General features: G+C 41.6%; 2 protein-coding genes across 10 annotated transcripts in view; both read right to left on the reverse strand.

The window, feature by feature from the left end:
• Nucleotides 1–350: 350 nt before the first annotated feature.
• Nucleotides 351–7,552, reverse strand: NDUFA12 (NADH:ubiquinone oxidoreductase subunit A12). Its single transcript, XM_048944081.1, has 4 exons — nt 7,402–7,552; nt 6,174–6,256; nt 5,752–5,839; nt 351–628 (listed from the first exon to the last, which is right to left on the reverse strand). The coding sequence occupies exons 1-4, from the start codon at nt 7,488–7,490 to the stop codon at nt 448–450; spliced, it is 441 nt and encodes a 146-aa protein (XP_048800038.1). The 5' UTR covers nt 7,491–7,552; the 3' UTR covers nt 351–447.
• A 48-nt stretch (nt 7,553–7,600) lies between these two features.
• NR2C1 (nuclear receptor subfamily 2 group C member 1) overlaps nt 7,601–16,644 on the reverse strand; it is a 54,942-nt gene continuing 45,898 nt past the window's right edge. For 7 of the 9 annotated variants that reach the window (XM_048944009.1, XM_048944000.1, XM_048943968.1 and 4 more), the window contains one exon: nt 7,601–16,170. In XM_048944009.1, the coding sequence (XP_048799966.1) occupies nt 15,996–16,170 (175 nt within the window). In that variant the 3' untranslated portion in view covers nt 7,601–15,995. The remainder of the gene's footprint in view (nt 16,171–16,644) is intronic. The other 2 variants (XR_007376878.1, XR_007376879.1) reach the window with 2 other exon arrangements.

Below are 16,644 nucleotides of genomic sequence, written 5' to 3' on the forward strand. Positions count from 1 at the left end.
ATCCTTTTAAATTAGGTTAGGAGAGCTCAATAAGGGCTACTTTCTACTAACAGAAACGCTGGGACTGTTTCACAGCACTGAATGAAGGCCATGTGCAGCGTGTGGGTGTGCTGCCACTGTCAGAGTGGCACTGTATTCTTTTGAATGGTACAACTGCAAGAAGTAACTGCCATGGAATGATTACCATGCTAAAACAAGTGAGGGTGGCTTATGTAAACACAAAAGCCACTAACAAAATGACAAAAAGCTGAGTATCTAGCAGAAGACTTGCTGTGTATTCTGCCCTCTACTTCTTCCCAGTGTTTTCTCACTTGGTTTTCCCCCCAGCTCAATAAACAAAACTACAGCAGTCAGAGGAAGCTTTTACTTTAAATAAAATTAGTGAAAATACAGTTTGCACTGAAGGCCAAAGTGGAGGCAAATCACTTTTTGCTGTTGTTTTGCCTGTTATTTGCTAGCTGTTGTAGGTGGGACCCACTCCTGTATCTTCTTGCGTGTAGTAGAGTAAGGGACGTACTGCCCAGGAGTACCACTCTGGTTGAACTTATGGTTCTCCCAGATAAATTTACGAGCAACTGGAGGATGAGTAGTTGGAGGGTCATCCGTCATGGAGTGAAGCCAGCGATGCCTTAAGAGGAAAAAAAAAACACCACATTGTTAAGGCATAGTAAGGGGTATTACATGACCTATAATGAGCAAGAAGTCAGGTGGTAAAAATGGCACCAAAAAAATTTGTGGTTTTTTTCTGTTTGCTTTTAATCACCAGAAAATTGTGCTGCATAATGATATTTCAATAGCCACCTCCAAAGTCTTTGTGAAGCTGCCACTTGGGATATGGGATAATGATTTAAGTTCACCTAAGCAATCACATAAATGTTTACTGGCTCCACAAAAAAGTGATTAATACCAGTCAGTAATGGAGCAATTAACAAGTGAGTATAGTCATTACCTTTTACCTATGAACTACATGTCAACTCTACCTCCCCTGCAAATAACACTAATGTTCAAGGAAAGCATCTTCCATAATAATTCACAGAAACACTTCAGTGGGGATAAACTGAATTGATTATATCCCATTTCTATTTCAGTGCCCAAAGCAAATTTCAAAGCTGAATCATTTTTGTTATAAGCCAGTTAACTGTGCATGCAGCATGAAGTACATGTAATGAGACAGAAGTGAGGCTTTTTGCAAGCTTAGGGATGCTTTTACTGAGATGGGATTAAAACAGGCTTCTGCTTATCAGCTTTTGTCAAAGAATTCACCTAAAAATATGAAGTTCTCTGATACTAGTTGTTATTAGAAAGCCTGAAAATTACATCTTCATCCTTTAGCAACAACTCCTGCAGACTGCACTGATACAGCAATACAAAACCTCAATAAAAGTAGTATGAGAGACGCACGTGTCTGACTGACAGAAGGTTGGATATTTTTTCAGTTGAGTAGATTCTAGGTATTCGTTTAGAAAGAAAAAGAAATCAAAGCCTTGGATATTACTTTAGTTTAAAAAAAAAAAAAATCACTTAAAAATATAGAATCACAGAATGGCTTAGGCTGGACAGGATCTCATAGATCACTGAGCTCCAACTCCCATTCATGGGCAGGGCTGCCACACATTAGACAGGAGCCCAGAGCTTCGTCCAACCTGGCCTTGAATGCCTCCAGAGATGAGGCATCCACAACCTATCTATGCAGCCTGTGTCAGAGCCTCACCACCCTCTGAGTAAATAGTTTCCTCCTAACATCTAACCTAAATCTCCCCTTTCTCAGTTTAAAACTGTTCCCCCTCATCCTCCCCTATCACACCACATAAAAAGTCAGCAGATTTCTGTCTGGAAGAAGGAGATCCCATAGCACCTTGCTTCAAAAAAAGGTGAGTTTGGAGAAGTGGGGTCATACGCTTACACTCAATAACCCAGCATCCCATTGCTTACAAAATGCAATGCAATTGTCACCATACCCCACCACCCTCCCATGTCTCCTGCCCCCCTGGAAAGCAATACACATCCAGAGGGAAAACAAGTGTTTTCTTGGCTAAAAATGCAGTTACAAAAGCCCTGACAAAAAAGCTGGAGCAGATGGAGCACAAGAAATGCTTTAAAGCTCAATTAAAATTGACTACAATTCAAGCTTACACAACATCTCTCTTCCAATACAAGTGTGTGCACTCTCACTTCCTGAAATGTGAAATTATTATAATATTGAGTTTATTTACTCATGTAACTCAGAAGACAGAATAGTTTTATTCTCCATTTCAGACTGGATAGCTTTGCAGTCACTCTAAGACTAAGTCCATGAAGTTTTCCAAAACACAGTATTTTGGAGAAATGCTCTGTTTGCTTTCAGGACTTTCTGGCACAACATCAATTCAAAACTGAGCTCAAGTTTCAATGGACCAGCAAAAAAAGCCCCATTCAGTCATATTTTCTCACTGAAAGTAGAAATAAAATTGCTCACCACAGGCGCTGAAAGAATTTTCTCCAGAAGATATTTACAACATTTGTGGTCTCCTCCCCATTTAAAACATACAAAAACTGAAAATTTCGCTTTGGAAAGATTTTCCCCTTGACAGCATCCCTCAAAGAGTCCTTTGAAGCCTCGGTGTCTCAGACTCTACTCCCAGATGCTCAAGAAAAGCTCTTCATGCATTAGACTGAACAGCAGAAATAAAGAGATTTGACATCTTGCAGATGGCCAGATTTCTGTACAAACTCTGCCTATAAATCCATGCATGAAAAAATAGGATTCAAAAGCAAGTAATGACTTAGAACCTGAAAAGGAGCAGACGGCTTATACAAAGCATAGAAAATGAGGAGAGCAGCAGCTTGAAAGAGGCTGAAGCAGTTTCCTGAGACACAGAGCAGCACTACCAATACTGAGGCAGGTAAAGCCTCCAAAGTTCTGCTTTGGAGACAGGAGACACCTTAAAATACCTTCAAGTGCACTCAAGACCACGTGGGACGCTCTCCCCATTCTTAGACAAACATTTAAAAGCGGAGTGATTTCAAACTGAAGCTACAAAGGACTAGAGCCAATCAGATGTTGTATGAACTGTCAAACAGGAACTGGTGCAGCACAAACTCCTGAGCTACTAGCTCTATGTCCATCTGCAAGGTTCAGTCACTGGCTATGTAAGCTCAGGCTATCTGCCAACTTCCTAAAATCCACTTATTTTTTCCCAAACGAGCCAACCATGCTGCAACAAGAAAGATGAAGGGGTGTGCTACAGTCAGAGGGCATTTCAGTGCTGTCCCAAGTACTTTAAGTACAAAAGCAGAGATTTAACTTTGACTTAGTGTAACCAGAGTGTTTTTTGTATTCTTACTAAAGGCAGCCTTCATTCATCCTTCCAGGTCTATGGATGGGAACAGAAGGAAAAAGGGACAAGAAACATCTCCCTTGTGTACCCATGGGAGAGAACCGATTTCTCATGCAAGCTTCTGCCAGATAAACTGTACAGTAATGTGACAGAATGCCACTGACCTGAAAACACTACACCAGCATTTAATATAGTTATGAAACACAAGTTTATTGTGAAGCTGCTAAATGGATGGAAATTCCCTCCCTCCTCTCCTTCCTGATTAAACTCTTATTCTCACAGGCAGACTTGAAAAAGAGTGGAAAAAAGAAAAAGAGGAAAAATATATTCCTTTCCATTTCGGGGTATGCTGGCACTTAAGTCTGAGATGCTACATTCCTCCCTTTTCTGGCTGCCTGATCAGCTAACGTAAACAGTGTTAATTATGAAAATTAACTTACATTTGAAATTTCATGTTATGAAGTTAGCACTCGTACAGCCTGCAATGCTGCACAGGTTAGTACCAATCATTCCACAAGTGTCAAAAGGATTTAAAGAAATCAAACGTGTCTCCAACAAAGTAGATACCATCACCTTGATTCTGATGCTAAGAAATCCCTGAGTAACGAGGTTAAATAAGATCATGTAAATCACAACAAACCAGAAGGCAACATATTCCACTAGGGCAATTTGTTAAAACAGCTGCAGCCCCAATTCCCTGCATAGCACACATCTGCCAAAGCAGCTCTTGATTCCTTCATGCTGTGATTCCAGCACATCCACTGTCAAAAGACATCACACCAATTATTTCAGAATCTGAAAACTGCAAAAATGGTGCTGTGCTGTATTACTGCATGAGGCATTCTTCCTTCCTGCTTTTCCCTTCTTGCCAATACCTGGCAGACAGCTAATGCTGACAACATTAATTCCTACTTCATTTTTTTCCCAGCCAATTGTTTTCAGAATTCTCCAATATGCCGAAGTGTTTTTCCCCAATTCATCATGCATGAAATGCAAGGTTCACCTGACTGCATCTCAACAGTCCACAGCATTCCACAATCCTGAATGCACGCAGCTGCCCACAGAGTTATCCTTTAAGATGCATGGTGTACTCAACAGCCAGAAACATAGAGCTTGCTTGAGTGAACAATCCCAGTTCCCTCAGCTGCTCCCCATCAGACCTATGCTCCAATTAAAAAAACAAAACATAACAAGAGCAAAAAACCCCAGAAGAATACTGCACAGCTACATCTCCTGACGCTTTCTGTGCATGTGTAACCTTTCACGTCTCATTGCACCAATCAGTGCTGATAATAACGACGAGCCTACTGCTTCTTCCAGTGCATTTTTTACACAGTAACAAGAAAGCTTTTCACCTCGCTGCTTTATGTGATGTAAACACGCCGTTCTACCTAGAAACATGACTGATACTCAGAAATAAACTTTGTGGAATATTGCAAGGACACAGCTAGTGACACATAAGCACGAGCAAAGAAGGAAAACACTGCCTCAAAGAAATGATAATATTGGAAACAGGCACAGCCTTATAGTGAAAAGGATAAAAAGTGGAATCAAACAACAGTTATTATGCAGTCAATAAGGACCAGCTCTGCACTGGCATAAACATGCTGGTCATGGAGATTTCAGATATTAATGTCACTTCTAAAAACCAATGCCACAAAACTCATACTAGAGATGAAAGAGAAAGCATTAACTGCATTAAACATAATTTGAAGACGGGGGGAGTTTGAAGCAAAACTGACTGCCTAGACAGCCTACCCACGCACTGCTCAGGTGTTCTAATAAGAACCACGTCACTCTGTCTCCCATGCCCACATAATTTTTAACCTATTCCATACATCTGCACATATATACAACATTTTACATTTCAGCTGCAGTGTCTGAAAGCTGCATTGTTGTTTTTTTGGGTTTTTTTTTTGCTGGAGTACGCACAAATCAAAAATCTGGGTTGTGGTGCTTCCCAGAGCCTAAAGCATAACCTGCCCATCCCGTGATCCTGTGGCTGTTCCAACAATTCTGAATACTGAACACCTCTTTCCAAGAAAAGAATGGGGCTTTGAAAAGGAGAGAAGCTACAAGAACAGGCACTTGTGCCTGCACAGAGCACTCCTGGACACACTGAGCAGCACTGTAGATTCTCTATCAGCTTTCTCCTCTCTCTCATTAACCAGTGTGCAGCCTAATCAAGGAAGAACTTCTGTATCTATGGGAACATTGTGTCAAATGGTACCCTTCTTCTGCAACTTAAGCATCCAGCAAAAACCTTTCTAACCTGAAATGAAAACTAAGCAGTCTGAAGCCTTTTTATCATGCTGTCTCCAAGAAAACTTATCGCCAAAAACTGATGTATTATTTTTTATCTTCAGCTTTGTAATAGAAGAACACATACATGCAATTACACAATGTATTCAAGTTACTAAGTCAAATGTCTTACCATTCAGGGGGCACCATACTTCCATCAACTTCCCAAAATGTATTTTTGCCATTCATTTCACTAGTATATATGACCCATCTGTGTCGACCTTGATTAAATGAACAGAAACACTGTATAAACTTAAGAAATTAGTTTCACATAAAGTAGAAAACGCATGAAAACATAAGGAAAACTATTTTGCCTAAAAATATCTGCTATTATGGGCCATCACTGCAAGATAAGTACAGCTATGACTAGGAAGCAGACCAGGATTTGGTTCTTTTTGAGTTTTCTGCACTTTTATTGTCACTGCAGTCTTACATTAGCGAACTTAGTGCTCTCGCACAAGCAAAGAGCAAGGAAGATGGGCAGGCAATAAATCCTAATTCACCAGCAGTAGAGCTGGGCTGCCACTCAGGAGGTGGTCACATCAGCACACGTACCAAAGAAGTTTCTTTTGTCTTCATAGTACTTGTTTCCGTATTTGTCAACTCCTACCAGTGTACCAGTCTTCAATTCGTTGACCCTGTGAATTCCCAGAACAGCTTTGATTACCTTTGTCTCAGAGTGAAATTGCAATATCAGTTTTTTTTAGAGGTTAGCAAAAATCTGTAATTAAAACTCAAACACGTGTATCTAAAGCAAAACAAACAAAGGAACCCCAAACTACTCAGACTTAAGAAGTGCAAAACGTAATCACCAATTCCTGCAACTGACAGCAGCTCGTCTTCACTGTGTGCCCCACTGACAGGACACTGAAGTCATACAGACAGGCCTTGGGGGGCTGTTCAGAAGTTCATAAACCTTAAATATCATGTGAAGTGAGTACCACAGGCACACCTATGACTTGCATTCCACTGACATGTTTTAAAGTGTTTTCCCCCACCTAGATCTTCATATTTTTTTCCCCCTCTTCATTGACATTCACCTTAGGCAGGATCATGTAAAGTTTCAGCTGCCTGCAGTGCTCTGGGCACTCTCCATCCAGTGCCAAGTGACAGAACACATGTACACCCATGCTTCCTTGGCTGGAGTTCACTTATCACTTAAAGAAGCACTCAGACTCCCACATTATTTAAGCCTAAGCAACTAACCTCAGGAAAAGAAGGGATGTTCCATCACTGCTCTCCCTTCCTTCTTTCCTTCCCCTCCTCGTAAGGGTTGTTATGCTTTGTCCTGGCATTAGTGCCCTGAGCACCGACACCAAACACTAAGAGGCATTTAGAACCTCCAAAGGACGTTTCTCAGCCAATTTCAGTGAGCCCCGACCGAGGAAAACGTCTCCAGGCACACAAAGCCAGAATAATTTGATTTTTGGTGTACTGATGTTAAAGACTGTCCTGTTCTATTCTGCAGCCTCACCTCAAGCACTATGTGTGGGCACTACAGTACAAAATGATCATAAAGCTACTAGAGAGCACCCAAAGGAGGGCTACAGAAATGGTGAACGGTGTGAAGGCAAGGCGTGTGAGGAGCGGCTGCGGTCCCTCGGTTTGCACAGCCCATAACAGAAGAGCTGAGGGGCAGCGCTGAGCTCTGCTCTCCGGGCACAGCCACCAGGGCCCGGAGCGGCCGCCAAGGTGACCCCACGGGACGGGGAGGGGGGGCGAGGCGAGAGCCGGGAGCCGCCCGCTGCTCGCTCCAAGCGCGCCGCGCCGCGCTCCCTGTTACCTGAGCAGCTGCAAGATGGCGCCGCGGACGCCGCCGTGGCCGCCGAGGTGCTTCAAGGCCCGCTTCATCACCTGCACGTACTCCGCCATCTTGGGACGGCGCCGCAGCGGCTCCGGCACCACCCCGCCCCGCGATTGGCGCGCACGGGGCGGGGCGGCGGTGATGGGACGGGCGGACCGCCGAGCTCCGAGGCTGCGCAGTGCTCGTTCGCTTGTTCTTTAACTTCACAAACCGTTGTTTTGCGGCAAGAAGAAAGATCTGTGAAAAAGAAGTTTTTAAAAAGAGGCCAGCCAACTTTTGGATCACTAAGCAGCTGCAACTCCCAAACCAGTTTCTAAGGATATTCACGAAACTGGTGAACCTGGTCATCTTCACTGACTAAGAATTTAATTCTGAGAACGTTTTCTCTGCTGGCAGCGGTCTGAGAGGTTTGTTTGTATCTTTTTCCCCGAGGGTTACAATGGATGAGCTGGGTCACTTCATGGATCCACGTGGCACCGTGTGTCCTTGTGGTTACACTGAGACGGCTCTGGAGGATGGCACTTTGAAACTCCAAGCTGGGAGAAGGGATTTCAGGCCTCACCTGCAGTACTGTGTCCAGTTCTGGGCTCCCCGATGCAAAAAAGACAGCGATCTCCTGGAGAGAGTCCAGCAGAGGACCACAGAGATGTTAAAGGGCCAGGAGCATTTCCCCTGTGAGGAAAGGCTGAGCGAACCTGTTCAGCCTCGAGAAAAGAAGACTGAGAGGTGATCTGATTAATGTTTATAAATATCCTACTGAGTGTGGGAGTCAAAGAGACATGGCCAACCTCTTGTCAGTGGTTTGTGGGAAAAGGACAAAGGAAAACAGCCATAAACTGGAGCATAGGAAGTTCTGCACCAATATGCAAAGGAACTTCTTCAGAGTAAGGGTGACAGAGCACTGGAACAGGCTGCCAAGGGAGGCTATGGACTCTCCTTCTCTGGAGATGTTCAAGACGCACCTGGACGCCTACCTGTGCAGCCTGCTGTAGGGAGCCTGCTTTGCAGGGGGACTGCACTCAATGATCTCTGGAGGTCACTTCCAGTCCCTACAATTCTGTGATTCTGTGATTAGTGTCATAATGCAACCTTAATCCTACAGCTTATTGAAGCTTTTATGGAACAACATTTGTAGAAGCAGGAACTTCTTAACAGCATCTTTACATTGCATTTTGATTCTTCCTCAAGCCAAGTAAGTCTCCACAAAGAATTTCATTGCCATTAGTCCCAGTGCTCAAATCCTATTGCACTTACTTACAATGCTTTTGCTAACATCTGGTTACCACTCATGAAATCTCTGTCTTACTGCTCTGTTCAATGTTATCTTCAAACTCCATGCAGATACCATGATTGAATAATGTGGAATACAAGCACAAGCGTAATGCTTTCCTAAGAATTTATTGGGGTACCTTTGGAGGATAGCATTCACTTGACTGTAAAACTCATGGTCCCATAAATAATTCTTTATTCCCAGTTTCTAAGATTTGATGCTAAATCTCTGTTAGATATGCTGTGCCCCTAGTTTTGTGTGTTGAACCTCACTGTCTTAAAAACTGCCTCACCAAATTTAATGCTCGTTTTTTTTTCCCCCTGTGGTTCCAACAAGTCACACAGACTTAGTGACAGAATGCCATTCTACACAAGCCCTGAACATATCAGTTAGCTCTTTCTTTTCTAATACAGAATCACAGCGTAGTACACAAGAACACATTTTTTTTTGAAGGTAAATCCATTTCCTGAATGACTCAAAGATTGCAAAGAAGAGTCTCATTGAATCCTATGTTTTATTTAAGAGCTTTATTCAGTGATAAATTGATTTTGAGAAACCTAAGTTCAAGTATTTCACAGAAAGTGTAAAAAACCAACCCACAGAGCAATTCAATATTTACATTTTACCTTACAATATATATATTTTAATTGTTTATCTATTCCACTGCAATTCCTTCTGTTCTTTGTATGAGAAGTCATGTAAGTTTACGCTGCAATGATTTCACAACTAAGGAATATACATTTGCATAATTAATTGGAATTCCTCTTGCAATTAAAATAATAAACCCAACACACAACAGACCCAGCTATGTAGATTTTGAAAATCTGCCCCATCCTTCTAAAATTTCTGAGTCTCAGAAGCAATGTCAAATTCACATCACCATTCTTTACATTTTGTGGGCCCAGCCTCTAAGCGTAGTTTCTCTCACTCTGGTCTGCACAGTGCAATCTCTAATGCTTTCCCTCTGGGATTTGTAGCCCTCCTATAACCCACGTTTCCCAAAAGCACGATCAAAAAGTTTTTCACTTGTCTTCTGCTGCTTTAAGAGATTGATTTGTGGTGTGGAACCAAGGCTCCAGGTGCGATCTTACTGAAGAACGGAGGTATTCTGTAATTTTCCAAAAACCCCACCAACATTCTAGTGTGTATATGCTTCTGTGACAATACTAAAACACTCAAAACCAACTGTGGTGGCACTTTTAGAAGACTCATGCCGCTTCTTGAGAAGTGCCTGGGCCATCTCACGCAGCAGCTGCCTCTACATTTCATTTCCCAACAGCTAAATTCCACTGGCTACAGTGTGAAAGAAAAACTTTCATGAGAGCTATCATAAACCAAAGTATGTAGCCCTTCAGCTCGCTCTCTGGTAAGACCCAAAGGTAAAGCAGGGTTGAGGTCTCCATAGTGGAGCTTATGTATGTGTTCAGCATCAGCAGCCACAAAAACACCATGTGTCCAGGAGTGACTGCTTCGAACGGAGGTCAGCTCCAGTGCCATGACTCAGGATATATTTGGTTCCTACATTGGAGCCAAAACGCACAACTGGAGTTCTGATAAAAGATTAATGTAGCAGAAAATTGTGTCACATATTAGCAGCAGCAGGGTGAAGATAGTATTTCACACTGCAGAGCTGAGGGTAAAAGGAAGACTGAAGTGGCTGAACAGGGCTGCTTACAGGCATGGGTTAATGTGACTTTGTGCACATAAAGGAAAAGCAGAGCTCAGGAGAGAAGGGCTCACATGATGAAGCAGAATCGTTATTTGGGGTTACTTTATACAGAAGTATGAGGAGGAAAGACAGGACTGTTAGAGATGTTGGTTGAAGATGCTGCTGAGTAACTCTGTTGGAGACTTTCTAGACTTTTGTTATTTACCAGAAGAGCACTTCTTTCTAGAGAGCTCTTCCTTTCTTCCCTCAGAGGTGACCAAAAGGCTGTGAAATATGACTGGTATAGGAAGGAGCAGGTAGTAGATTAGCAGTCTGACCAGAGAACAGGGTTCTGTGGAAGTGCAGGGAAGGGTAAGCTTTTAAAACAGAAGCAACAAAGCAACTGGAGTACCTGCTAACGGAGGAGGAGTCTGACTGCTTATTCCTTCATCAGCATTACCCACACTTTCTCTCTCAGCATACAAAGCTTTCCTCTACAGTGCATCACCTACTTACTCCACAGTACTTCATTTACTTCAGGATGAATGCATTTCAGAATCTAGGCACGGAGAGATGGTAGCTCATTTCTCATTTGTTCTTGCTATCTGCATATTCACGCAAACATCACAATCACTTGTAACTGAAGACTAAAAAAAAACCAGACAGCTCTTCATTTGGCACTGGGAAATCAGTTCTAGAAAGGACCCAAACTTGTCATCATTTCACAATCCATAATGAATTGAATAAACTTCTCCAAAAATAACTATTGCTTTACTTGGCATGAAGATCTGTGATCAGAATTCATTATATCAACGTCTATATGTAGTGCTTTAAAAGAAAAAAAATGTTGTTAAATTCCATTCTATAACAAATCATTCATTTTCAAATAGCCAAATTCCCAGGGCAGAAAGGAGCAGTAAGCACAAAAACAAAGAGTTCACAGCAACAGGGGTAGAGAACAGCAAGATACTGCAGTGGTCACAAATCCCAGAGAACAAATCTATTGACAACACACCATTGTACAGTAAAGTGAAATATCCAGACTCTTTGGAATCATATACACTGCTTCAGGCTGTAAGACAACCTGTGTAGAACACTAACAGACAGGTGATTACTATTGCTTTCTCTAATAGGAAGTTACAATTTATTTTTAAAAATACAGCCAAAATAGACCTTTACAAATTCAGGTTTCAAGACATTTACAATGAATTTTTTTATACCACAGCAGAACAGGTACAGCGATATTCTAATGCCTGTGCTGGGAAACCACAGCTGCTGAACAGAGTAACAGAGCTCTGACTTTCACTGAAGCCAATGGTCACAGAAGAGAGGTACCAACAGGTTATAAGTGCAGAAGGTACTGCAGTGAAAGTGCTTTTGAAGCAAGTTTAAAGTAGAACAATTGTTTGTATCAGGAACTCTACCAGTATGAAACAAGCCCCCTAAGCTCATATATATATGCACAACATACACTGCCAAACTAGTCCATTTGTTCTGTGTATCACTGCTCCCATCTGAAGGGACAGGATTCTAAATGTATCATTTCTTCCATTCATGTGATTGATACAGAAATGAATTTTCACAGCATTGAACATTTTAAAGCTGTCATAACAGAGCTTGTTCATTCATTGGCAAAGCAAATTATTAGTAGTAAGTGTTGCAGTTTAGTTGTATTCTGACGAGGTATGGAAAATTTCAGAATGCTGAAGATCAGAAGAAGGTTTAAAAACATAAAACATAAAGGTCACAAAAATAATGAGGTACTTTAACATCTACAGTGAAGTGAGCCTTACTGCTCGCATTTGTATTGCTGAACAACAGTGTGACTGAACAGCAGGAAGGGCAGCCCATTCCTGAGAAAGCCCAGTGGTGCCTCGCTCCTCATCAAGAGCATGAACTCACAGTTAAAGAACCCAAAATGATAAATGAAGAGTCTTGGTAAGAAAAGTGAATAATACAAATGCAGCCACCTGCACTATGGGATCCACCTTCTTGATCATCAAGAAGACAGGAGAGAATACTCGCCAGGCAGCACAGATCAGCACGCACTCTGCCTTTAACCTGGTACTGAACTTACACTGAACATTTATGAAGAAAAAACGCAACAAACATTGGGAAAAAGGTTACTTACCAGTAGGCAGCACTTTTTGCAGTGTGTTGCATATCTGCACATTCACTCTATAGAAGTCCAAACATTGGAGGTATCCATTATTATGGTTTTTTGGGGAGGCCCTTACAATACCTCAGGTGTACATGCATCTGTCTCCCTCTTTTGTTTCACCTGACAGTCAGTATGGAGCTTACATTTGGTTAGCCACCAACAGCAAGGGGAAGGGAGGGCATGTGGTTATCGCACAGATGGACAGCAGAAGTTACTGGAATCTTTTGAGATAAATACCTTTTCTTTTTGGATGAGTATGCGCATAGCCACACAATACATAAAAACTGTATGCCACTTCTTGGCAATTTGAAGATCTCTTGAACTAGCTTTCCATTTTGTAACAATACTATACAGATATTGAGCAAAGCCCCAAACGCAGCCTGGGAACCACTAGAGTACATCCTGATTACTGGTGGTGACTCAACTATACTGCTATCAAAAGAAGGAATAGAGTCTGTAACTGAGCTTGGAGCGTCCTGTTTGACTTCTCACCTGAGAAAACTAGATTCTATGATATCTGCAAGTTTTTGTCACGTGAAAGGGTGTGACACATGTCTCTTGCTACCCAACACAGAATGTGTAGTCTCACATCTGGAAACACTGGATTTAAAAAGAAAAACATGGATGGGTTGAATTCTTAAGTGATCTAGCAAAAATCTCAGATGAAGCTCAGAAGATTTTGCCAGGAGAGTAACAGAAAGAGATGTGGGAAGGGGAAATGTCGGCCACTGAGATTTGAAACTTCTGCTGCCATGCAGAGGTGACAGGCATCCAAGAAGAATGTCACCGTGGTTCTTGTGCTTCTGAGTTAACGCAGCCTAACAAAGGTGTCCTGATCCAGCAGTCAGCAGTGACAGCAGTTCACACTTCCCTGAAGTAGGCCAACTTGTATTCAGACTACGGTGTGAAGGGGGAACAAGAATTTCAGAGCAAATTTCTATGGCCACATCCTTCAAAACACGGCTCTCAAAGACAGATATGCTGAAGGATTCAATCCCTAAAGATGTACCTCTCTACAAACACTGGTATTTTCTCAGCTGTTTCTGAGAAACAATACCATGCAAAGACCACGTTTGCTGAATCTTCTGGTAAGCTGCAAACAAAGAACTGCTTGTCATGCCTGAGGCACAGGTCCCAAAGGCTAAAAAAATATAAATCTGCAAGGATGTGGGAGAGATTTGCAGTCTCTACTGCATTTAGAAGGAAAATGGGTTATCTGAATTTGGAGAATATTGGGAATCAAATTCTTCTAATATTTGGAATGCCTGGTAAACCACTTACAAATTATTCAGGAGTAACCTCCTGGCAACTTCCTTGAAAGGTTTCAAACAACTATAACTGTTCCTGCTAGCAACAGAGAAGGGCTGGAAGACAGGGTCCAACTTTCTGAGGAAACACCAATAGAACAATTCACTTCCCATCCACAATTTGGTCCTACAGACGACAAGATGGCAGGGCCAATAACCACTGGGAGGAGACAAGCACAGCATATTCGCAGCCGTTGTCTTTCACATTTCCATCACTACTGCCCTCTTGAGACAGGAAAAAAGTCCTCACACTTCATGAACTCCAGGGAACACGAATACAGAGCCTCAATCCTTCTCCTTTAGACACATGGACTGTGGGAAGGGCTCAGTCACGTGGGAAGCTCCAGCATCTTTAAAGGCTGTTCTCCAGAAAGTCGCTACATGCCAAATTCAGAGCAGGGGAGAATGGTTCCATCCCATCAGAGGTCCTCAGCACCAAGCATTTCCATCTCTGGATCCGTGTATGAGCAATCCTGTAGTACAGCCTCTGGTTAGAAGGTGGTCAGTGAAAGATCCAAACAACTCTATTAGTAGAACTAAAAAGGACACAATAATTCAGTGTCAGTTTTCTGCTTCTTTTTGGCTGGCTGAAATCCTTGGGTGCTGAGAAAAAACACAGAAATCACCAAAATCTCATCTACCTGTCCTCTCAATGGCCTTGAGGCATGGCCTTGGAGTTGCAGGTACAAAAGGGCAAAGGCCTCCCTCAAAGCTGATCTTCTGGCTAATTCTGGCTAATTGGGCTCTTCCTCACTCAGTGCTGCCACAGAACTAAAAAGTTCAGGATAAATGGAACTAGGCCTCAATCCAAGATTTAGATAAACCTGCAAGCTGCTGTCAGCAGCAGACCATAACTTTTCCTAGAATCTCTAATTTTAAGCAACAGATATTAAATGTGCTAGGAATATATAGTTTCCCATTGCAAAAGGAAGCTAGGAATGAACAACCATCAGTGTTATTTGACAATGAGGCACATTCCTCAAGACAGGAAAGCAGGTGAACCCATCTTTTATGGAGCCATGATGTGTAATTCAGTCTACATACATAATCTAGACTCATTTCTAACAAGGACAGGCAAAGCAGCAGAGACCAATCTTGTATAAACAAAAGTACTGGACTCAATAATTTCTAATTTAAAAAATAATCACATGAGACTGGCTGACTGGAAAAGACAGCTAAATAGCCAGAGGATAACAATAATTAAAAAAAAAAACCAAACCAAACCAAAGTCCTATGCAAGAGAAATGATATGAACACATGCACAGAATTCTAAACAAGATTCGTTACTTATAGAAGTGGTTGAAAGAAAACTGAGACACATCTCAAATGCCTCCCTCCCCGTGTGCTGAGTTTGAAAGAGGAAAGAGTACTGTGAAAAACCTTTAACTTTTGAGAGCAGAAAAAATAGGAGGCTGCTCTCTTTGAACACCTGCAGTACACAGTTCTCAATTTTTCATAGTATCAAACAGCTGATATCTACCAACACACAATATTACAGCATAGTATACCCTTGCATCCACAGAACAGTCAATACTGATCCTTTGCAGCTTTACTTTTAATCAACTGCACCAACATGTAAGCAGAATATTTTTAAGTGTGAAATTCCTCTACCTTCCCTGCTCTTATAACAATATCCACTGCTTCCTTCAACCTGAAATAATCTCTTTCCAAAAGAATAGAAAATAAAAGTTTGGTTATAAATGTCTCCCTTCCATAGAAACAATGCCCTTTTCAAGACGTTTGGTCTTATTTTCCATTTAATCAGTGAGAAAGAACTAGCAGCAAAACACTGAAAACACAACTCAGAGAGGAAACTTAATTTATTTGTCTAAAACACCAAACTAAGTTGAGATACCTTAGTTCAGTCAAAGCTTCTTCCGTTTCTTCGCAAGCCTGCATTTCATAAACAAATATTCCAAGTTCATCTATCTACAAAAATAGGATGAACAATTCTTGGCTTTCCTCAGATATCAAGTGAATTTACAAGTCCTTGAAGATCAGATGAAAAATAGGAAGCGATCCTATATTCCTTAAGACACTCCACCGCATTTCCCAAGTGTACTGGAAAGGAGGAACACGAGTCTTCTTTAGAAAGGTGCGTGGGAAGGCCTATTGCCATCTCTTGGAGACAGAGTATGCATTTACATCACCATGACTGCCATGGTACACAATCCTTGATTGCTACTTTTATACGGCATGACCGATTATTTGAGTGTTGTAGTCTGCCGTCTCCATTCGCAGAATGTACGGGATGATGCTGTCAATCTGAACGTTTCCTATTAGTCCTGCAAAGAACAGCTCTTCAGTAATGGCAGCACTCATCAGCCTCAGGGCAGGCAATCGGAGAAGAAGTCGAGACAGTCTGCAAAAGTAAGTTTGGCAAAAAGTCACTTTGGTCACACATTTTGGCCTTATCCACAGCCATGTTACTGAGAAGAAAACAAAAAATGAGTAAGGGACAACGGCGAGAGAAATTTGCTATATTTACTTCATGAGAGGCTTAAATACTTAGATCAAAAATGCTATCTTTACAGTCAGTCATTTCTTCGACGGCACCAAAAATGTGCATATATTAGTCAATGGACTGAACAATATTTGGACTTAGACTAAATGAGGAATTACTCCAAATAGGTGCAATTCAAAATGAAAGAAATACTTCCTCTATCTTCCAGTATTTCATTTTGGAAATTAATAATAATTAGGTAAACGATTATCACAATATGCATGAGCTCTTAAATATTTTAAGTGTTCTAAAAGTCATTTCTAAGCTTTAAGAAGGTAAGAAGAAAATATATGTGTTTACTCTAAGTAATACTGTGCAAATCAGTATCACTGA

This window comes from Lagopus muta, chromosome 1 (assembly GCF_023343835.1).
Source record: "Lagopus muta isolate bLagMut1 chromosome 1, bLagMut1 primary, whole genome shotgun sequence".
Lineage (NCBI taxonomy): Eukaryota > Metazoa > Chordata > Aves > Galliformes > Phasianidae > Lagopus > Lagopus muta.